Source organism: Bacillus rossius, chromosome 1 (genome assembly GCF_032445375.1).
Source record: "Bacillus rossius redtenbacheri isolate Brsri chromosome 1, Brsri_v3, whole genome shotgun sequence".
In the NCBI taxonomy this organism is placed as follows: domain Eukaryota; kingdom Metazoa; phylum Arthropoda; class Insecta; order Phasmatodea; family Bacillidae; genus Bacillus; species Bacillus rossius.
Genome location: NC_086330.1, coordinates 315,063,465 through 315,088,712, shown reverse-complemented (window position 1 = coordinate 315,088,712; position 25,248 = coordinate 315,063,465). Strand labels below are relative to the sequence as shown.

General features: G+C 40.9%; 1 protein-coding gene across 1 annotated transcript in view; it reads right to left on the bottom strand.

The window, feature by feature from the left end:
• The window catches only part of LOC134527929 (uncharacterized), a 227,044-nt gene that overhangs the window by 167,361 nt on the left and 34,435 nt on the right, over window positions 1–25,248 (bottom strand). The window contains exons 2-5 of the mRNA XM_063360972.1: window positions 12,648–12,972; window positions 11,790–12,040; window positions 8,450–8,729; window positions 7,171–7,359 (exon numbers count right to left, since the gene is read on the bottom strand). Coding sequence (XP_063217042.1) covers window positions 7,171–7,359; window positions 8,450–8,729; window positions 11,790–12,040; window positions 12,648–12,972 — 1,045 coding nt within the window. The remainder of the gene's footprint in view (window positions 1–7,170; window positions 7,360–8,449; window positions 8,730–11,789; window positions 12,041–12,647; window positions 12,973–25,248) is intronic.

Sequence of the window (25,248 nt, the reverse complement as noted above, 5' to 3'; positions counted from 1 at the left end):
AGCTGTTATACTAACTATTTCTGATTCTTAAATTCCCTGTTTGTATACAGAATGAGCACGAATGATCAGTTCACTTTCAAAAAATCATAAAAACTAAAACGGCGTGGACGATTTACATGAAACTTTTTTTTTCAGCCAATAGAGAATACCTGAAATTTTTTTTTTGCAGACGATTCGGATTCGTTTGTTGTATGTTGCCTCCGCTATTAGTGTTTATAATGGCGCCTACCACACACCAGAAGAGTTGGTGCGTGTTTTTCTGTTAACGAAATGGGAGTCAGTAACGTAGTTGTGTCACGTGAATTTCGCAGACATTTTAACAACATTATAGAAATTCTTACGCAAACGTTTATGCATGAAACTGAACAGACTCCAGTTGGTCATGGCACTAAAAATTATTACGGTGCAATTACACATTCTGCTCCAAGGTGCTAACGAGTATCGACCACGACAACAACCAACCCATGAAGTTAATTTTCAGTGACGAGGCCACATACCACACGAATGGAAAAGTGAATTGCCACAATGTGCGTTTTTTTTTTTGGGAACGAAAAATCCCCATGTCACCATCGAGCATAACAGAGATTCCCCGAAAGTGAACGAGTTCTGTGCCATGTCGAGGGAGAAGATTTACAGGGCCATTCTTTTTCATCGAAAAATCTGTCACAGGTAATTCCTACCTCGACATGCTTACCTTGTGGCTTCTGCCTTAATTGGGAAAAGATTACAAACGACTTCATCTTCCAACAAGATGATGCACGGCCTCACTTCCAATTGGCTGTACGGGAACACCTAAACACACATCTCCCTGGGAGATGGCTTGTTCGTCAAGTGTCGACGATCACCAGACTTAACCCCATGCGATTTCTTTATGTGGGGTTTATGTCGAATAAAAAGTGTTCGGGGCAACCTCTGCCGCTATCTTTGCCAGATATATGAGACAGCGAACCACAGTGACAGTTGAGTCCATCACGGCTGACGCATTGAACAAAGTGCGGAACGAGTTTTAATACCGCTTCGATGTTTGCGTGACTCGAGGAGCACATATTGAGACACTGTAGTTTTTAAAATAGTTTTTTAGGGGTTCTCTATTGACTGAAAAAAGGTTTTGTGTAAATCTGCTACACCGTTTAGGTTTTTATGATTTTTTTGAATGTGTACTTACTGATCATTTGTGCTCACTCTGCAGTCTTCAGTGACGGTATTCCAAATACACGGCCTAACTTTCATCTTGTACACAAAACACTGAACATAAAACTGATTCTGCACCGACTTAAATTCTCTGTACTACGTCCAAGCCAAACATCGAGCGGAATGAAACTGTGGCAGTGAACTTGCAGGGAGAGACAGTGTGGCAACCCTGCGTGCTCACCGCGGTTCGCAGCGCTGCGAATAAAAGTGGTCTAAGTCGCGCTAATCTCACGTTAGGTACTACATGTCGTTATGTGGTTCGTCTATCCGGAGAGATAATGCAGTTAGATGTCCGTGCTGCCGTTGGAGGCGGGGCCCGATAATTAACTATCTGGAACCGCGCGCACGTGACCCGCATCGCTGCTGAGAACACATCGGAATCATTCTCCCTCCTCGTTTTGTTCCGTAACTCACTCCGTGCGCACCGCACGAACAACTTGGGTTCCGCAACCCAGTCAGGAGAATCTTTTTGAGGTGTCAATTTTTTTTCCAATGTAAAATGTAGGGACTGAAAAACTTTGCGATTTTACATATAAAAAAATTGACAGTGTAGGACATTGCCGATTACTTTTCCAATTTCGCTTATTCGTGTCGTTGTGCGTTACCAGCAATAATGGCCTCATTGGTGCAAAAAAAAAAGCTCACATTAATGTATTTATTCATCTGTACATTTTATTCAATCAGGACAAAATATTTTTTGCCCAAACTTATTTTATCCATCTATCTTAAAGTTGGTAAAAAAATAATGTTCTATCCATGCTGTTTGAAATAAAATACAATTTACTGGATTTTTGAACGAAGAATACACTACCTACAACCTAAGGATTATCTGTAGTCTCAGATAACTGTACCTTTATAGAATGTAGGTGATATTTCAACATCCATATTCAGTGCTCTGTTATAAACAGGGTAAACATGTATGCGAAAGTAAGAAGAGTGTTATAATTTTAGACTCAAAAAGTTTTTGTAGGCTTTATTATAGCTCCAAGATTATTCTTGTGACGTCATCTTCCAAGTAATAAAAATCAATTCGCGGTAACTCGTTAAGATATGAGGAAATGTACGAAGATCCTGGGTAATTGGTAACCAGTGTTTTTCGTAAATTTTTATTTTGTTATGATAGTTAATACCTTTTCTTGTGTTCTATAAACATGGATGTCTCTCATAATTGTCGCATAATCCTACTGTAACTGCTTCAACAGACCACATGTTCATAGCGTTTCAAATCAATCAAGAAAACCTTAATACCTACAAAATAAATTACCACATTCAACACTAGGAGTACACTAGCACTTAAATCTTTTTGAGTATTTATCCACCTTCTACGAAACCTTCCACGGAAATTCTAACACTACCGATCACAAAAACTCCCATGAAAACGGCCAGCGCTCTGCTAGTTCTTCCACAGAACCATACATTCCTGCTCCCATGGAAGACCTTCCAATGAAACTTCCATCGTGTGATAGGGCCTTTAAAGACAAGTATGCACAGGGGCCCTTCATACGTATGGCTATATATTTTTTTACGAAATTATTTTGAGATCAGCTGTTTGTTAAAACATTGTAGCATTGTCTTTTACTCGTGATTGATTTTGTTTATTTTATTTGCATGCGAACTGTCGGCACTCAAATCACAGTAATCCAGTGCGGAAGTTAATACGTTCTGTCCGGCCCGGCCGAACAGGGCAATGGATTATCTTGCAGACGGCCGCCAATTAAATGGGAACAACCGCTAGCGCGGGCATACCTTACATCAGTCTAATGGGAGGTAAGATATATTAATTTATACAAGATACATAAACGTGGATCAAAGTATGATGTATGCATAGAGGAGGGTATTTTCCGTGAACAAATATGATCGCTTATTAGACCTGGAAAGGTCTCGAAGCCCTCAAAAGTGTCGTGTCATCAGAACACCAGACTTAATACTCGAAGCTTCGAGAACAGTGGAGTCCTAGTTTCGCCACTTCACACAAACATGGTTCTGGAAACGTGCCGAACCCTCGAGGGACAGGGCGAGAGGCACCACTCCTAATCGGATTACCGCAGAGGGCTGGGCGCTACCTGTCCGGGAGGTGTGGTCTCCCCTGGACCCTCTGCTGGCCGGCGCACTGGGCCGACTGGCCTGCCTCGTTGCCTCACCTATAGTATCCTCGTAACATTATTTACTGTTAATACTAAAACTTGTCCTCAAATGTGAACAAGAAATTAAATTTTTTAACGAATTTAATGTTTTTAGTGTAGCTCCTTGATTTAAAGTTATAAGTAATATTGCAGTGTTGATTTATACTACATATAACTAAGCCATTTACAAGATACTTAATTTGAATAAAAATTTTCTTAATATAGTATTAATGTTATGTTTATATAATAACAGTTTATGTGACAGGAATGCAATTACAAACCTCTTTTCATATTCTATTTTAATGTTTTGAATACTTGGCATAGTTACAAGCCACGATGTAAGTTCTTTTTGCGTGGAATGTGACTTTTGAAAAAGATTATTGTTGCCATTAATTGTAATGTTCTACACATATGACAGCTTAGATCTGTATTTCATGGATTCATTTCACTCCCAATTAACCTCAATTTATCTATATATAGCCAAGCATTTTTAGAATCCCATAGGTTAGGAGCAGTTTCCCAGTCGTCGACGTGACGCAGATCTGCAAGTGCTTCAAGTCTTCTTTGTTACCAAATGACACCGCAAAACACTCGGGGCTCTAATCACTCTACCTCCGGTGGTGTTAAGCGTTGAGCGTCTTACTTACAAATTTTGGGATATAAATTTGCAAAATTAAAATATGTTTGTCATTTTTAATATTTGTTTACAGTTATCTTCAGAACGCTTTTTATTTAATGAGCTGTAGCAGAAAACACAAGTGAGAGTTTTCGAGTAAATAAAGATTATTATTTAATTAAAAGTGTAGGGCATTGTGAACGCACTAAAATATTTTGGACTTTCAGTGTTCCCGAATATAAAAAAATCTACTACTAACAAATATGTAGGCTATTTAAGAAAGTATAAACATATTTAGCATAAAATATCAAAAAAGTACCATATTCTATGTTATCACCTACGGTGTGTGCAGCTTGTAACCTCCGAAATAGTTTTAATAGATAACTTAGGAATTTTCCTGTATGCCACAGACATAAATATAAACATTAGTTATTACTTTTTCATCAGCTCTTCTATAAAAAAAATACATGCAAAATCTGGTGCACGTTTGCTAAGTTCGTCTTAAGCAAAGATGCCGTGAAGGAGCCATATCGCTACGGGCAAAGGAAAACCCGACCGGCTGTATCCGCGCATGTTTCCACAACAGGCGAGTCACTGAACGGTATAACGAGCAGTTAGCGCCAGCGGTACGGTTACAAAGCTCGGAATAGACCGTGGGGGTTCCAATTAACTTCCCTCCCAGTCGCTGCGAACAGGAACATACGCGCGCCTTCTCTCGACAGCAATTGGAATCCAGAGACGTAAGGTCTAGTTCACAGGTACATTCATCTTTCGCAAGTAGAGGGTAAATATGTTTCTCTGAGCTCGTGCGTCCTTCGAGCTGCTTGTGAAATGTTTATCACTGACGAAAATGAGAGGGAACGCAGTGTGATGTAAGAAGGGACAAGTGTATCTCCTTTGAAGTTCGTTCAACTGTAGTGCTGGAATCTCAAAGCGTGACCCGATGATCAAAACAGGAGGAGTCCTCTTCTTGACTGACTACCCGAAGAATACCTTTGGCAAGTATATACAGTGTGTTTAGAAATTGTAGGGCGTGGCAGGGAATTAAAAATAATCAATTATCGTTAAGGAACAAATGTCCGGAAACGAAACACTGCAATGTTACAGGCACTAACAGGAGCGCGAAGAATTTTAACTTCGCGCGCATCCAGGCACGACTCCACTGGCAGAGAGGAAGCGTGATCGCAGCGAAATTACGTTCAAACTATCCGCGGGAACAATCAGATGCCTGGATGCCACAGACATAAGTAGTAAACATTTCTTATTACTTTATCATCAGCTCTTCTAAAACAAAAGTACACATATAAAATCTGGTCCACGTTTGCTAAGTTCGTCTTAAGCAAAGATGCGATAAAGGAGCCATATCGTTCCGGCAAAGGTAAACCCGACCGGCTGTATCAATGCAACAGGCAAGTCACTGAACGGTATAACGAGAAAGTAGCGCCAGTGATACGGCCAAACTCACCAAATCTATCAGTCTGACGTACATGACTCTTCATGGTACGAAACTCACAGTTCAAGCAGTTCCTGTTAGACGAACGAAGGTTTTCCTACTCGGCCATACGCCTGAAAAAAAATCTTTGTAACTGCCCCTGTCGCCATTTTTTTCTCCCTACACCATCAAAATATCGGTCATCTCGCGAATGATATCTCTGCATTGTAATTACTGTTCGCCAAATCTGCAATTGCAGCATCGTACTCACTGGTAGTCAACACTGTCGCCCGAAGTCAAACGTGTAAACGTACCACAAGCAACCATTCACTACACTCTAAACCAGAGATAAGGTTACAATTGCATTTGAAGAACTCTAATGTGCTCTGCGATTTACAATATGCGCGCGACAGTTCGCGCCTGTGACCGGACATACGTTCCTTTAACAACAATTGTTTGTTTTTCGCCATTCCCTGACAAATTAAATTTATGCCCCGCAATTTTCGAACAAAATGTATAACTAGAGCTATACCACCTCTCAACTTTCAGTTTATTCTCGACCCTGAAGATGCCTGCTGCAAATGCAGAGCGAAACCTCGAAAGCCAAAATAGTTTACATAATACAAACGTGATATTACACAAAGTTTATTCATTATAAACAAAGGATCCCTACATCCTGTTTATATATTTTTGTTTGTTTAAAACTACACAAAAGGTTACAAATACCAATGAAAAACAATTTACAAAAAAAATCTTTAGGTACTCAGCAAGAAAACTGTTAAATTACTGAACAAAAAAAATTGATTCCAAGCTAAAAAATTTTGAGAATATTTCTACAGACCTGCAAAGTATAGTAAATGTAGGTTAACGATGGTTATGAAATTATACTTAGTTGTATTAACATTTAATATTTTAACTTTATTATTTATTATATTAATTTTTATGAATTAAAAGGTTAAATATAGGCGCGACATCCGTATTTGTGTAAATTGGGCTCTTGGCCGAACTGAACCGAACTTGAAATTTATTCACATTGAGTTACTTTACTTAAAAAAAAAAAGACGTAAAAATGCTGTTTGAATCCTGAAGTTGCCTTAAACTGGCTGCGCAGTGCAAGAACGACATTGTTCTCGTGCGACAAACGAAGCACACCAAGTTTCGCCGAAGCACACCTACCGTCTGTGGTCAAAATACTCATTTAATAACTGTCCGAATAAAGTTCTGAAACGGCACGTCCCGGACCACAGAAAGTGGAAAATCTTCTCAACTACGTTCATTAAAACGTCAGATTTGTGATCCACCGATCAGCGTGATCTCACATGGCGACGACTGAAAACGAGGCTAGGCGACTACGTCCATCACGCAGGGAAGAGGCGGTTGCGTGACTTCGCCGACCAAAAACAACACAACTCTCACAAGGACAAAACAGTAAACACATCGAGGCTTGGCTGCAGAAGATGCTATATTGGTAGAGACCTGCGAAATTCGCGGATTCATTCGGCGATAGGCTAGAATTCAAACATACATCTTAGATAATTTTGCTATTGGCTTACTGTTCATCTGGACGAATCTCAACCAGTTACAAACCCTCAACCAAAGAAGGATCGAATCACAGACAAACCAGCTTAGACGACTTACAAGTCGGCAGCCAATGAACTTGCGTTAGTTGCCCGAGTGTACAGGAGGGGTATGTGCAGTTTATCCTGAAGGCCATCGAAACCGCGAATTTTGCAGGTCTCTGTATATTGGCTGCAGACATGCCGCCGGGCAGCTGAAAGAGAAGGAACGGGGCAGGCGAGAGCACTCACTGAGGATCTGCAGGCCGAACATGGTGAGGAAGCCCGCGGCGATGGCCGCCAGCTGCGCCACGCCCGACTGCGTGTTGGCACGCTCCCGCTGCAGCACCTCGAAGAACACCACGTACATGAGCGTGCCGCCGGCCATGCCCTGCAGCACCACCGCCGCCGCGCCGCCCCCGCCGCCCCCGCCGCCGCCGCCTCCGCCTGCGCACACGCAACCGCCTCCAGCTCTCGCACTGCAGTCAGCACATCCCGCATCGGGCTGATTGCGGACTCCTCTTTCTTGTGACATGCAGTGAGAACCAGAAATGGCGTACGTCCAAAAATTTTTTTTTAAAATCAATTTTTTTCCAATGCAAGAATTTTTCACCGAATATATAAATATAACATTAAAAAAATGGGGTGTGGCTGTCTCATGGACACGGCCGTGTGTTGTAAGTAAATACATATACGTAAAACCTACTATTTTCTGTACAAAATATCACCTACGCTATTTCATGTATGTTATAATCATGTTTGAACACTAAGAAATCATCATCCACTAGCATAATTTCAACCGCCCCAGCTGCAGATGATCCGCTCGGCCGCATTGATTCTTTTACTTTCCTGGCACTCCTTCACTCGGTCATGTGGTGTTTTATTGGTATCATTCGATTGCTTTTGGGAAGCCCTTTCCGACCGTATACAATCTCTGCATTTGGATTTGGCTTTTTGACACGTATAGGCCAACATTATATATTTGTGATTACATATTTTTATTTTAACACCATATACATTCACTGTTACTATTTTACACTAATGTTTTATATATGCAATCGACATATTTTGACGAGAGCTGACGATTGAAACTTAAAATGAACGTCTTAGCTTCACTGAATCAAAAGTTATACTAAATGGAAATCTCGAAACGCAGCAAAATGACCTCAAAATGGCGGCCCTCCACCGGGCGCGATGCAACACAGTCCTCACTCAGCGTAACGAATTCTTCGATCCTTTAGCTATCCAGTGGTGCAATTAATTTTTGGATGGATAAATGATAGACACGCAGCTGCAACACTAAACTGTATCCCCCGATTTTTCTGTCATTGGTTTGTTTTTTTTGAATTGCCTCCCACCATGGAAGCAATTTTAAAGACGTATTCACGTCAAAAAAAAAAGTAAAATTCTGAGTCGGGAGTGGCTAACGCCCCTCAGGGTCCGACACGAAGACGCGCTCGGTACCAGCGCTGTGCTACTGTTAGTGAACAGCTACAGCTGCGAGCGCGGGACACGGCGAGGAGGTACCTACCTTGCAGCAAGATGCCGGCGCCCACGCCGAGCGGCGTGACGGCCGCGAAGGTGGCCAGGTAGGCGAGCAGCAGGCCGCGGCGGGTGCGCGCCGTCACCAGCTCGGCGCCCACGCAGAAGGCGATCACCAGCTTGTGGCTGGCGACGGCCGCGAACAGGTACCACACGTTGGTGACGTTCGTCTCCAGGCCGACGGCCAGGCCCTCGAACACGGCGTGGAAGGAGAGCGCCAGCACGGCGAGCAGCCCGCGCAGAGACTGCGCCACGGTGGCCGCAGTACCCTGCGCAGCGCGCCCGGTCCCCGCGTCAACCTCCCCTCTCTACACGGGAAGCCCACAACTCGCGTAGTTTCGGTTCCCTGCGAGAATTTCCGAACATTTCCCAAGTCTTGCGTTTTGGTATTAACGCCACTTCAGCCGCTAAAATCAGAAGTTCAAGCATGTTGTGACTGACCTAACATAACCTAACCCTTCGAATTTTTTTTTTAATTTCAATTTTTGAGAGAAATCCGAAGTTGCACAAACGTGGTAGGGAACCGAAACTACGTGAGTTGTAGGCTACCGTCTCTACACCTCATTTACAACCACCACGTGCTGCACGTCCGGTAGCCTGCAACTCACGTAGTTTCGGTTCCCTACCACGTTCGTGCAACTTCGGATTTCTCTCAAAAATTGAAATAAAAAAAAAATCCAAGGGTTAGGTTAGGTTAGGTCAGTCACAACATGCTTTGAGCTTCTGATTATAGCGGCTGAAGTGGCGTTAATACCAAAACGAAAAAACGTCGGAAATCTTCGGAAATTCTTGCAGGGAACCGAAACTACGTGAGTTGTAGGCTTCCCGCTGCACATCAGCGAGAACAACACTGTACTTTCTGGAAAAGTTAATTTTTAAAATACAATTCCAAAAAAAATTATTTATTAAATATTGTCGTGTGCATGACATGAAACAATGGTTTGTTTAAACGCGATGTTGCAGGAATATAAATTAAATACTGTTGAAGAGAAACTACGATTACGTAAAAGTTCCGATCGCACGAGGGGAATAGTTAGGTACGTGGTGGTGGGAAACCGGTAGAGGAATGGGGGTGCGTCAACGGCGACGCCACTCCAACGCATGCACTAGCGGTCGAATGGGAAGGCGGCAAAAAAAGGGTATATATGTAGGTAAGTAGTGTAACATGCTGTATGCTAGTTGTTGAAACCGCCGGAAGAGGAGACGACAGGGGAGAGTTATGTATGAAGCAGCAGTGATGCAACGGAATTCTCGTAACGCTGCTTGTGTTTATCTACTTCTCAACTTTCGTAACGGCAAACGAATGATGCTACAATTTTTTTTTTTTTTGTTATTTCAAGAATGTTCAATTTATTTATTCACTTGGAAAAGAGTTATTTATTTGTTCAATCAAATTTATAAGTATCGTTATTTTTATGCGAATATTGTGATTGAAAATGTAAAGATAAGATGTGTGCGTGGAGTCCACGCGCGACACAAATTAAACATCTTGCTTATTAGTTATAGATAGAGATAAATTAGTACATAAGTATCTAACATGTTTTAATAGACGAGACAATAATTGAGAATAGTAAGGATGGGGGTATCATCTCTAATGAAATAACTCATTACCACATGAATAAATAAATTGTAGTTTTTTTTTTAAATTAAAAAAGTACTAATTTTTTTTGCATACATTAAAACCCTGCCATGCAGAGTTGATTTTAAATCATTCTTAAACTTGAAGCTTGCCGATGATAAGGTAGTTTATGCAGCGTAACTAATTGTATAAATGGACGTGTGTAGTCTGAGGTAGGTATCAGGCATTTGAAAGTGACAACCAAGCATTCGAATAGGACCTAGCTCAATGCTACTTTGTTGAGCCACAGTCACCCACAGCTACACTCCGATCGAGAAATATTCACGCCTCTTATTTGAACCTAACATATTTACACACTCCGGGGCTCGTAACTATAATACAGTGTGTGAATTAGTTAATCAAATAATAATTCGTGAAAAATAATTACCCATGTCAAACTAAAGCGTGAAAATATTCACACATTAGTTACATAGCCAAAACAATACTCACGTAACACTATTTAACAATATTTATTTATACAAGTAATTAAATTATTAATCATACATTCATGAAACAAACAATATTTTATTTCGAATATGGCATGTGGCGCGGTGCACAACAATAAGCTCAACCCCCGTTGTGTTGCCCTTGGCCTCTGTCCCAATACTCCCTTACTAGATGCCAGCAAGTCGGCTGGTGTCAGGCGCAGGCGGGTCCCTACCACCGCGACCCGCCTATCCCTGCAGCATGGCAGGGTTCAACCTGAGCCGCACGCCACCACGTGGAGCCCGCTCAAGGCTGCTCCAGCGATCAGCGACCGCGCCAACGGCCTCGGAGTGGGGATAGCGCGGCGTCCACCCCAAGAAACAACCGCGCACATGAAAGTGCGCAAGCGCGCAAGTGCGTGAGAGCGCAAAAGCGCGAGAGTGTAAGAGCGCAAGTATGCTGCGGTTTTTCTACCTTTCCCTGCCGTCTCCTCTATCGGTACCCCAACCATGTACTTAATTATTCCCCTCCTCTCCCGGTTTCACCACCACATACCTAGCTATTTCCCCTCATGCGATCGGAATTTTCGTAACCCTCGAATATTGTTACCCTCCTTAGCAAAGAAGGTTCACCTAATAAAGCACAGTCTTAAGAGGTTAGCTTTATAATTTAATTTATTTTTGGTATGTAAACACTGTGTTTTTAAAATGTCAAAATGACTAATAGACTTGTTAGATAGACTTTATAAGTGTAATTTATGTGCCATTTGAGTGTTTTTTTTTTGTTTTTCATTTTATTCTGCTGGAGATCGTAATTTAACATCATGCCAAATCTTTTTTTTTTTTTGCTTATGAATGGCTTAAATGTACAGTTCTAATTTACTTTAAAACAGTGGATGGAAAAAATAATGTAATCTACAATGTTTGCAGTTAACTATATGATTTTTTGAATAATTTTCATTTAACTACATAATGAATTTCCATAATTATTTATAATGTTTTAGACTGGAAAAAAAATTCTCTCAAGTTCTTGTCTTGAAAATGTTTTACTAGCAATTTGGCTTGCCAGGATTGTGGCAGCAGTGTGAATTTGAATCACACATTGGGTACATATTTTTTAAAAAAAAGTTATTTACATTAAATTCTAGCCATTCACGTGATTGCAGTTTGCTTCTATCCATAAAACACTGAATGTTCCAAATGAACATTATTTCTTGATTGCATGAAGGCAATGTTTGTGCAATGTCACAGTGAGTCTTACAGCACAGCTCGGCAGAGGCGGGTACCTGGTCTCTGGGCTTGGCGGGGTCGGCGTCGTTTTCGGAGGGCGAAGGGTAGTGGTGGTGGTGGTGGTGGTGGTTGTGGCCTCGCGAGTGCCGGTGCGGCTTGCGGCCGCCGGTCATCTGGGCGCCAGCGTCCAGCGGCGAGGACTTGGCTGGCGGCGGCGCCGACGCGTCCGTCACCAGGATGGTCGACAGACTAGACGAGTTGTTGAGCAGGCCCTGCGTGCTGGCGGAGATGCTGCTGCCCGTGCTACCTGCGCGCCCGCGACATCACCCGCCCTCAGGGCTCTCCGTCGACAACAACCCATCTCACATCGATCACAAATAGTTCATTCGAGTAAGTGGACATAGTATAAAAGTCATATTGTGTTGATAAGAAAACAAATTGTCATTCCTTTAGAAAAGAACATGTGCAATAATAAGCTTTCTTAGTTTAGTGGACGATATGTATGCTGAACCAACTCTTTTATTGGGTCGACAAAATTGTCTTCAGAATAAGTTTTGACTTATAAATGTTCCAAGTTGTTTGTTTGACAGTGAATATCTCTCCACAAAGAGCAAACTTATTACATGCCCCTTTGGGACCAGCATATACTCCCCGAATGATTCGGCGTGGTCTCCTAATGCATTGTAAAATGAATATGCCATTTCATTGTGACTCGGAGAAAAAAAAGCTACAACGAGAAACTGATGCAACCCATTCCAGCATCATTACCACTCAACATCCTCAACCCATTTAGCTAAACTGTGGTTGGCTCATGGAAATCCCCAACTATGAGTACCTCAAGGCGCTAATCCAAGTTCATTACATGTTTGTTTGACAATATTATAAACGCCAGAGTTCTCTCAGAAAGCACTGACCTCCGCTGGATAGCACGTTCTCGAGTGCCTCGTCACCGCCCTTGTGTGTCGCGAGGCTGACTCGCGGGATGATGGTGCCCGGCGGCGGACCGTGGTCGTGCTGGTGTCGCGAGCAGCGCCTCAGGCTCATGGTGCGGTGCAGCACAGCCTCGTCGCCCTCCTCGGGGCCAGAGTGCGCGCGCCGGTCCATCACCGCGTGGACCAGCTCCTCCACCAGGTACACGAAGAAGAAGCCCGCGCAGAACACCAACTCGGCCAGCGGCACAGAGTGGCCCGTGTCGGGCAGAAGTCCCTGGTCCACCAGCTGCTCGAAGCCTAGCCGCACCTGCGATCAACAAGACACACCAGCTCATCATTGTGTCAAGAGGGTGTCGGTGTCCATACTCTGCTACTACTGCTGCTGCCTGTTTGAAGTCTAGTCACCCCTGCAAGCAAGACACACCAGCTCGTCATTGTGTCAAGAGGGTGTCGGTGTCCATACTCTGCTACTACTGCTGCTGCCTGTTTGAAGCCCAGCCACCCCTGCAAGCAAGACACACCAGCTCATCATTGTGTCAAGAGGGTGTCGGTGTCCATACTCTGCTACTACTGCTGCTGCCTGTTTGAAGTCTAGCCACCCCTGCAAGCAAGACACACCAGCTCGTCATTGTGTCAAGAGGGTGTAAGTGTCCATACTCTGCTACTACTGCTGCTGCCTGTTTGAAGTCTAGTCACCCCTGCAAGCAAGACACACCAGCTCGTCATTGTGTCAAGAGGGTGTAAGTGTCCATACTCTGCTACTACTGCTGCTGCCTGTTTGAAGCCCAGCCACCCCTGCAAGCAAGACACACCAGCTCGTCATTGTGTCAAGAGGGTGTAAGTGTCCATACTCTGCTACTACTGCTGCTGCCTGTTTGAAGCCCAGCCACCCCTGCAAGCAAGACACACCAGCTCGTCATTGTGTCAAGAGGGTGTAAGTGTCCATACTCTGCTACTACTGCTGCTGCCTGTTTGAAGCCCAGCCACCCCTGCAAGCAAGACACACCAGCTCGTCATTGTGTCAAGAGGGTGTAAGTGTCCATACTCTGCTACTACTGCTGCTGCCTGTTTGAAGTCTAGTCACCCCTGCAAGCAAGACACACCAGCTCGTCATTGTGTCAAGAGGGTGTCGTCGGTGTCCATACTTCTAGACTGCTGCCTGTTTGAAGCCCAGCCACCCCTGCAAGCAAGACACACCTGCTCGTCGCTGTGTTAAGAAGGTGTTATCCTCCATATTCCCGAAATTTCAGCTGCATGAAGTCCAGTACCAACTGCAGTCAATAAGGCACACCTGCTTGCCATTGATTCAGAGAGTGTCACTGTACACACTACTGATCTTTCAGCTGCATGAAGCCCAGTTTTTACTGATTGTCACTACATCTAGATAGTGTTAATGTCCATAGTACTCATTGATTTCCAACTGTTTGAGGCACAGCCGAATCTGCGAGCATCCATAATCCCCTGCTTGTCACTGCGAGAACAAGAATGATGCTTTTTTTTTTTACATTAGAAGTCACTTTCAAAGCTCTACCATCAAACTGATAGATTCTATCCGCACCTACTGACAAAAATAACAGAATTGTTAATCACTGCATCGTCGAATGGACTCTGTTCTTGACGACAGTATTTATTTATGTCCACAGAAAGTTTTTGTTTAGATACTGTATCTTATTACCTAATCGGAGAAAGAAGCTTATTTATTAGGCTTACTACACTGTACAGATAAAAATGCGACTGCTGAGTTATAACTAGTTACCGAAAAATTTCGCGATTATTTTCTGGTATCGACATCTTACATACACAACAATCAATAATCATTTTGCCATCTACGAATTTGTGGGTTCTAGCCTGGTGGTAACACATACTGCGTAATTATCAAATATATTATTATGTCTTTATCACGAGGAACTCTTGCCGAACATTTTTTTCTTTTGTTGTAAGAGGGAAGTCAGTATACCCAACATTAAGGCAAAACACCTTTGGCTTACTTCTGACTCAGATATGACCCCCCCCTCCTTCCCCCAAAACTATGGCATCCACAGGTGGAAGTTACTGTCCATAACGGGTCATGATGACACCATAAAGCCTCACTCACCAATTGGTAACTCTCTTGCTTCAAGAGCCACCCCTGTTTTTCACAAAGTAGGGCTATGCCTGGCATGCCATGTGCATTGATCTCCTCCAGATCATGAAGAAGTTTCTACCTTTTAAGTCCCATCAGTGGGCAATAGTGATGGGAATCTCGGGCGAGGGGTTCTGACTATTTTAATTGCTGTGAAAAGACTATTTAGACTTGGAAAAATGAGGGCTGCAATCCTAGCCATGTTGAAGTTTTAAATTCATACTGTGTTCTGAACCGAGCCTTAGATGGCTGGTTGCTCTTTGGCCTTCAGTATTTTGAGCCGGCGATAACTCTGCGGTTTACCTCAGGTCATTTACATGTGATGTCGTGAGATTTTTAAGTGCTTTAGAAGCCTTGCTTTGGGGTAAAAACCAGGCCTTAAACATTTTGTGCTGGTATAGTACATGAAAGTCGGGGTTGCTCTGGGATATTTTATGGAGGACATAGGCTTCGGAAAATGTGTGATATTGGAGGTTGGGACTATTAAGGGCTGATCCTTGATGTGAGACTTTCATTCTAAGGTTTTAGTAAGTAAGTTCTGTATCGTGATGGCATTGGTTAACACCACATGCTGGGAGTGAACCTAACTGTCACTTACCTCCCAATACAAGCCTGACATGGATGCAGTGATAGTGCATCTTGCTACTATTCGATAAAGTGGCATATGTAGAGATAGCAATTCCACCAGACCAGGTACTGTCTGAGTGGAGTTGTCTTGGGCAGGTAGAGTTACCAGGCGCATCAGGGTGACCGAACTGAACTTGGTGTGATACAACAGTTGAATCAGCTTTGTCTTGTGGTTGGGTAGGTCATGTCCTGCATCCATGCCTCATTGGACATCGTGCCAGGTGTGTCCGAAAGCTCTCCAGGTACTGGCTTATTACAAGAACTTGTGCATCTGGGCTGCTGAATATGTGTGTCGATTATCTTAATTTCATGTGAAAATGTCAAATAAACAGGCATCGTGATAAACATGATTTTACTTCAAGATTAAAGACATATCAGTTATAATCTTCATGGACAGGTCTAAATGTTCCTAGTCTACAGCGCCTGCCTGACCATACATGGAGGACATTGCCACATCAAGCTGATAACACAGCTAAAGAGGCATCCATGAGGGGGAGCAGTAGGGCTTTATGGTTTGTTGAGAGTATTGGGATGTTGAGAAGTGTCCATCGTGTCTGCCATATATCACTATGCACAATGCTCCTTTTGGCAACTATGATGATTATGGTCAGTAATTATTCATGATATCTTACTGAGTCTATAAACATTTTAAAATCCTGTATAGCCGGCTATTTATCACAGCCATACTGTGTGAAAGTAAACACATCCTGAATGGCCCGGAAAAATAAGGCAATGGTTTCTTTTGCAGACATCCGCGGGAATACCAAACTGTATTCTATAATTGATTATGACCAGTGTTTATTTTTCGGGGCAGTGCTTTTTCAAAAAAAAAAAGTGTCTGCTTACTAGACTGCAGCAGTTTCCCCCTAGTAATTGATGCAAAACTTAAAAATAAGTGCTTGATAACCTTCAACAAATTGTTTTAATGCTTTCAACAATTTCTCTCTTGATTGTTAACTTTTTATAAAAGTTCTCTCTTGATTGTTAATAATTGAAACACTTCTCTATTGATTGTTAATGATTGCTACACTTCTTTTTTTGGTTTATTTTGATCGATGGGGACAGCTCTTCCTGCCAGTGACTAGAACAATGAAAAAATGTAGTTTGGTATACTCGAGCACGTTCATGTCTCGCGTGAAAATAGTTGCATTCTGTTAAAAATATTTATTTTAAAATAGGGAGACCGCTGTAGTATTTTGAGAAATATATTAACCTCTATTTTTTTCTCGAAATACATCTGATTCTATCAGTTCTTTATCAGTCACACAACGAGTATCTTTTATTTTGTGGCGTTGTTAAGACAGACTGGTGGCAAATGCAGGATTATTCGAATCAATTATATATTTAAAGTTGAACAATTTAAATAATATTTGCAGTGGTCAAGCACACAGAACAACGCTAAATTCAGTGTATTCACATCATTACTAAATCAAGACCCTTTCTCTTCTTCTAGTTGTGAATAGGGATCACCACCGCCAATTTACTTATTCACTACTACGAGATGACAAGAATGACACCATTCATAGTTTCTCTCGAAATTGCATACGGGTGCTTGAAATCAGCTAGTAGGAAACCCACCATATGGCAAAAACAAAAGAAAAGATCCCGACATTTATAAACTTAAAAACTAATATAATATAATACTAAATCAATGGCAGTGTCAAAATATAAAATAATTTCTTTCTATACAGTGTGGCCTAGTTGAACATTAATTTGGCTTGTAACACAGACTATTAATAGTAATATAAGCTCGATAACATTAAGATACAAGTTGCTTTATTTTAACGACAGTGAAATAAAATTAAAAAAAATATATTTGCTTGCAGAAACACAATCTTTCCAGTGGCTCACGTCCAAACAAAATTTTGTCTCTCACAACAAACCGAAAAAAAAAAAAAAAAAGCAGTCTTATTGTGTGACGGCGAAAATTTTCTTTTTTACTAGTGTATTTCCAGAGCTGAGCTCACACAGCCACGGCTGGAGTGAGGGCCGCCGGAGACGACGAGGGCGCGAGGGTGGAAACGCCCGCCACGTTTCCCACCCGCAGGACTCGTGGCCGGGCCCAGCAGCCGGCGCTGTGGCCGCGGTATCGACTCGGGAGGGTCACACACACACACACCACACACACCACACACATCTCGCCAGAGCGGGGCAATGGCGCGTGGAATGTTTGATGGCCCTCGGCACCGCATGGCGCTCATCCCCTCCCCTTTATATTCCCCTCCTCGTAGATCCTCCGAGGGCGCACCGCCATCCCTCCTTCCCGCCCGCATCTACAATCTACCGCGGGCGAACAACCACACGCCCCGACGCGCGCAACCACAGATCCTCGAGGGCGCATCTGCTGGCTGCGGCGTCCGTGTCCTGGCGCGGATAGACGATGGTCCGAGCTGCAGCTCCCAACTATACATACGGCCGGCATTCTCACGGTCCCTCCAACATGTGCGCCCCATCAGGGTAAATAGTGGGAAAAATTCCAGTTCGTTTTTTTACATTCCAAAGTTATAAATTAAACAGAACTGCTAGTGATCACTCCCTCTTTTTTGATCGGGAAGGTATTAGATCTTCGGTAATGACCAGCGGCTAGGGCCACCAACCCAGCATAGTTGCAATTCTGAAAATAAACTTCGAAAAGATATTATTGTAATGTTTAGAGAATACCTTTTTTTTTTCCTACTGCAGAAGCGATCGGTAGTATTGTTGTTCTGCACAAACACAAATGTAATTTAATATCTTTGATTATTTAGTTAAAATAGTTGACTGCTTAGTACCGTACCTCACACTCAGCTAACCAGACAGTTGCAACGTCTTTGTATGTCTTTGAGTTACTGGAAAAAAAATTAGTAACAGCAAAAAAAAAAAAAAAAAAGTGAGCGAGTGTCTTAGTACCTGCCAGTGATGTGTAAACATTTAACCTCGTTAACGAGCCAATACATGTGTTCTTATGTTGTTCATGATAAATAAAGTGACAAAATAAAATAGTAGCTTTTCAAAAACAGAAATTACTAAAATTACTGAAACATTTTAAAACACATATTATAAGACTAAATAGGCTAAATGTTTGTATACCTGTTTTAGTTTAAACGACTGAAATCGGTCCGTAAATACTTCCTACAAGCAAACTTTAACCTTACTGAGCTGATCCCACATTATTATAATATTTAAATTATAGTGTTATTAAAAAAATTCTAGTGGCGTTATTTGAACCTCGCCCATTGATATTACTAAGCGCGTGCTCTACTGCTGTGCTTGTAAACCTATTGGGAATATTGAAGGAGAATATGTATTATAATTATTGCAATCCCCGCTGTCTTCGACTTTTTAAAACTTTTATAATGACTATTTTAGTTTACCAAATATATCCTACTAACATAAAGTTTCTTTTGGCACACCAGTACGTTTGGTATGTCCCCTTATGTTTACTAAAGAGACTATATACGGGTTTATGTTGTTACACGTGGATCCGCTATCTCTGTGACGCATTTTCGTTCATCGAGTTCCCTTCCATTTTCACAAAATTAGTCCCACCAATTCCCGTATACCCAGAGCTTAGATGTGTAGGCCCAACAAGAATCTATCTGACAACAATGAGACAAAACTGTACCTGTCAAATAAGTAAACGTCTGAACCAGCCATTAGGAACGAGCCTTGCTTTTCTGACTTCTTACGACCACAGTAAATTACCTAAATATTACAAAATATTAGATTTAAAGAAACTGAACTGAACAACATTTCACAATAGTCTCCATGGTTATTTTATTTCAGGTAAATGTGTATAATGTTGCCCGCACAGAAAAGATTTTTGTCTCTACTTTAAACAAAACATTCCTTTGGAAACCAGTCACCAATAAATAGTATGTTAAACTACCAGAAAAATGATGTAAATTTGTACAACAAATTGCTATAGTCATTTTTACACGTATGAAACACGTTCTTGAAAATAATACTGAATATTTCTTACAGCACTTATGAAAATTGTTAAATAATTTAATATTTTGATTGATGTTTCATACAAGGAAAAATATTTAAACCACGGAAAAGATAATCGAATTTACAACGATTGGCCTGTATTTTGTTTTAATATGCTTCTTAATGGGCATTGATAATTCGGTTCATAAATAACTGTGCCTAATTCAGGTACTGGTACAACACAAAGCATAAATGCTGGGGCCATAAATCTGAACCCATAATTAATCCGTGGATTTTTTGTAGCGATAGAGTTGCTTTCATGTAAATGTATATAATTACAAATAGATTTAATTTTAGATGATAATTGCAGTTCAATTTACAAAAAAGAAAGTATTACAGTATAGCTACTAGTGTCTGTGTACAGGTTGGGCTACTGGAAATAGTTTGTAACAAAAAAAAATTGGTACATATAAGTATTATTTTTATCTGTCTATAAATAGACAAAATTTTACTTTTCAAAATTAGTAAATGTATGAACCACCCATACGAAATTTGCTGTGCTTTTCATGTTCTCTTTCCGCCTCAGAAACCGTATTCTGTTCCTTAGATGAAAGAAAATACTAGATTTCAAGAAACTGGACTGAACGACGACGTTTTATAATAACCCCGCGGTTGTTTTATTTCAGGAAAATGTGCCTAATGTGGCCGGGTATAAAAATTGCCACTAGAAACCCTCTTTCAGGAAATAATCGCATCCGCATGGAACATGCACATACTTGTCTTAGATGTGTGCATTTGGCCATCCGTAGATGTTTTATTTGCCTAAGTTGAATTAGAGTTCCAACCTAAGGTACAGCATAGTTGGCACAGATACCTCATTTTGGTTTCATGTATCGTTAACAACGAGGTCATTTCAGACGGATCATAGCTGTAGCTTGAGGTTTGGTAAAGGATGGTACTATTCCCAGATGCCAATCCCTTGGTTTATTAAATAGTGTGACCAAGAACCAACATAAATGCATCAGAGTTGAGTCCTTTAGGAACATAGAGGCTTTTCTTAGTGCAATAAAACTAACAAACAGGTTTTTAAGTGTAAATTTATTAATAAAAACAGCAACACGCGTGATAAATATCATACAAATAAAAATCATTGTTGGGTATCACGTTGTGTTTACAACAATATAAAATGAATTTTTAAATGGCTTCCGCTGATTTAAAAGTTAGATTTTAAAAAATCCGCCTTACATTGCTTGTAATGCAATGAAAAAGTAACACGAAACAGTGATTTTGAAACCAGTTTTGACATCCAGGTTTAGTTTCGGTACTATATCGTTACGTTTTAAATACAAAACTATACCAATCGTTGCCTTCTTTCTTTTTGGGCTGAATCCTTAATACTTATTAGTGAACGGTTTGGTCACGTGTTTGTAGGCAGGGCAGATGATGGGCACTCCAATTATATGGTCCAGGAGAGGAGACAGTGCAACGCCTACAAGACGGACAGACACTGAACAAGTTAAGGCAAGAAATTGGCCATGGCCTAGTTAAATTAAGTGATGTCGTAGGAAAAAAAGGCAAAACGGTAGACGGGATGTGAGCACCGGGATGTGAAGCCGGGTCCTCTGGCGAGACCTTCCAAGAAGCGCGGCTCACCGGCGAGAGAAGGCTCGCAACCTCTGCGACGACACGCTGCTCAGCTCGTCCGACCAGTAATCGTCAAGTTCTTTGAAAATGACGTAAGATGGCTTGCGCCATCGTCACTGGGTGCTAATGAATCACGACTACATTTTTTTCCTAACTTTAAAATAAGCACATTCGTGTGGATAGTTGATACATTTTGTAGTTCACGTGTTCATGTCTGATTTTGCTTATTTCGTATATGTATTACGTATATGAATAATCACCCAGTGTTGGTAAAAAAAAGTTGCAACAAATCTTTATTGAAATGTCATAAAAAATTACTGAAATTGATTAACCAGATATTTGTAGACGCCCTGGCATTTCATAACACGAAACAATGACCAAGGTGGAAAAAGAAAAGCATACGTATTTTGGAACGTTACCAAAACTATTTCTTCCTGGAATTTAAATAAAGCTCTGAATGTTAATTGGCGCTCGACTAGGCGAGGACCTATCAAGAGTGTGCCGTGTAGACAGCATCCGGCGGAAGTTCGAACAAGAGACGAGAGACGCTGCACCTGTTTCTCTCGCACGCACGGACCGTTCCGAGCGCACAGAGCGGGGACATGAACAGAAGACCAGAGCGCCCATATCACTTCCCTCCCTACCCCTACCACCCCCCTTACACACACACACACACACACACACACTCGCAAAATATCAATTATGTGGCAATCGGGTTGGCGCACACTAAAATAATGAAATGGCTACGATAAAAGCGAAAAAGACTAAACTCCGGCTTTGGACCTGATTTTCGACAAGGAATTTTATTAAAATACTAATCATCTGTTAAAAAAAGTTAATACTATAACTTTTCTCTTTGTCTTTGTGAACTTTGGTTCGCGCCATACGCCACAGATGGCAGCTCCGTGGTTACACATTTCCGTTCCATGCGACTTCCGTTCCATTCACGAAATTACTCCCACCAAATGCCGTATACCGAGAGCTAAGATGTTTACCTGTAAAAAAAAAGTTTCACTTGAAATTTATGAAAAACACTGGAACAGATTATACAAGGATCTTTGTAAATTCACGTACAACTTCGTACATTTACGAGTACTGACGTTATCTATTTTGTACACGAACTCAACAAGGACATTTTGGAGCATAAACTAAATCTTTAAAAATAATCACTTCAACTTTCCGTGTTACCCAGTTCAGAAGGCATCACGGAGATACAAAACCGGTAATCGTGCGTGGCTCCTGAGAAGAATCAGTTATTTGGCATAACGATGAACATTTCGTTTATTCGGACTGCATTCTTCGTTGGAAAGCCAGTTGAGTCACGGTAGTTCCAAACGGTTCCAGGATGTAACATTGGCCTCGTACCGAGAAGGATCCGGGTTCGAATCCACGCACTCCAACATGAAATTGTTTAGTCTACTTCAAATCAGAGGAAGTTCAAGTGAAAGCGGTTAATACTGCTCCGAACCGATTCAAAATGGAAGAGTATTGATTTTTTTTCAGTGAAATTGCACCAACGCTCAGAAGCTTTTCACAGTTTCATAATACGAGTGTACCCAGACAACCTGATTCACTGAAATAAGTGTATTCATTTGAGACTTCCTAGTTTGTCAACGCGATGAAAAGACCCCCACCTACCTCGGCACACACACACACACACCTATACACACACACACACACACACACGGTGTGCAGAGCTTCAGAAGAAACCACACGATTCGAAAACTGCTTAAGATATCCGAGTGGTATCTGTTCACGAAAAACATTCAAGAATTTCGTTTTTAAACTGTATTTTTAGGGGAGTGGCAAGGGCTATGACGCGTGTTTTCAGAATAATTTTTAGACATGAAACGCTAGGTATAGATTCTTGAAAGCACTCAAGGGCTTTTATAACACAGTTGTCTTCATTTATAAGCCATGCTATGTTGAGGTTACCGCTCAAAGCTCATAGTTGCCCTATGCACGACGAGAAAACTGCGCGCCGGTCCACAGCCTAGAAGTGCCAGCGAACGTCAGACTTATCTCGCCTCACTGACACAAATACACCCCGACTAGTGCGTGGAAAGAGAATAGTTCTCAAACCTCTTTCAACGTAGCCTATTTATTTAAGTGCGCCAAGCAATTATTGACCCAAAGTTTTCAAGTCTTACTTAAAAAAAAATTATAACGTGAGCTTAATTTACGTTTTTTTCTTGACTGTGATTTAAGACGGAATGATATTCCGGTTATTACTTTTCTGGCTCTGTCCTGCAATATATATATATATATATATATATATATATATATATATATATATATATATATATATATAACTGGCGTGTCTCTTGCATAGGTGAATGAAGTAATAAATTGTTTCATCAAGGTAGACGTACACTGACCGTCAGCGCAAGCACGGTACATGTCGCAAGGATCGGATCTATTCAAAGTATAGCATGCACATAGTCAAAGTATAGCATCGGCATACGGATTTCTTGCACTCTCACCGATTCCCGACGGCGTCGGCGAGGTCAAACACACACTATGTATATAAGTGAGCGCAGTATTATTCCCCACAATGTTGAGAGTTCTTACATCCGATCCATGCGATTTGTGTCGTGCGTGCGTTGATGAGAAGCGTGCGCCTGTCATCAAATAACGCCCACGAACCGTCGGGAAATACCTACGCCCCGTCATTAACGATTCTTCCGACCGAAATGCCAAGAAAACTTTATAGTACTGTGCAACGTGATAGATTTTATAAGCAAAAAAAAAGTTTTTAATTCATTTTTAATATTTTGTAACTCACCTTCAAAATAAAAATGTGCGTTTAACTGTCTTGCTTGGAATTTAGAAAGTAAATGTGATAAGTTGCATATGAACTTACATATACGTTATGTATATTTACCACACGTGTCAGTTAATTTTACTGCATCGTTGAGCATCTTTACAGAAACCAATCAACATATTAATTTGTAATAGTTTTGTAGAATTGTAGATTTTAGCTGTTAATTAAAAATGTTTACTTGAAATTTTTAGTATTATCACTTTAATTATTCAAGTAATTCAATCACTTCTAACAACCTAGGTGACAGCGGAGAATCGAACCAATGACCTTACTGTTGATAATCTGGCGTCTTAACCTCTCGTTCATCGTGCGCAATTATAAACCATGGTGTAATGGAAATAACACTTTTTCAACCGAATGTAAGTTAAATGGGGTTTTGTCAGTATAAAATTTTAAATACGTGTTTCTTTTTCTATTTACTTGATAGTAGTAAATTAACTCTGAAAAATATTTCTCACTTTTACAATGAGTTGTGAATGTGCCTACAATGCGTGTACTGACAAAAAATAAACAGGACACTGATTAATCTAACACTTGTTGTAAGAGATATCTCATCTATACAACAAAATGTGTAGTTTAACACGTTACTTATTGAAGTAACAGCTGTATATTCGTGTATTTTTACCAATGTTTGCAGCACTATTTGGTAATTTTATATACATATGTGTAAAATAACACCAACTTTACTAATATTTCAAAGCTACACGACAAAAATGTACATATAATTACAAAACCTTTAAATATTTAATCTTACGAACTTTTTTTACAGCAGGAGAGTCTTTGCAAACTATTCATAGATCTTCATATAATTCACTAATATTTTCGCAAAAAAAAAAACACGAGCTCATAAAAAACGCCTTAGAGTATTAATAAAACAATAAAAATTGTTTCAGTATAAAGCAAACACACTTCTTATTTCCACGTAAATTTTACTTCGTTAACAATGGAACACCGAATCCGAAGTATTTTGTACGAAGATCTGGAACTACGAATAAGAAAAACCCTTCGTTTGTTTGAAGTCAATTCTTCCTTGAAAAGTCCGTAAACTACTGTAATTTCCGACAGTATATGCTTGTGATCAAACACAACTCCTTGGGTAAATTAGACTTAACCTGTCACTTAGCTGATTCTACTTTATTACACTGGACTTAACCTAATCTATTCCATTGTATATAGGCTGTATTTCCGTACACATTTTGAAACGTGATAACATTAAATTAAGGAAAATCTTGAACATCAGGTTTGTTGATAAATATGATTTAAAAATTAAAATTTATGAAATGTTCTGTTCCTAATATTTCAGTCAGTTAAAGAAAAATAAGTTTTAATCTGATCACTGCTGTTAAATACAGTAGCTATATGCTAAAAATTCAAACATGTATCCAGAAAATAGTTAACAATATAAAGATGTCCTTCATAAGGAAACTGGACCTGGCTGAAAATACCATAGTTCGTCA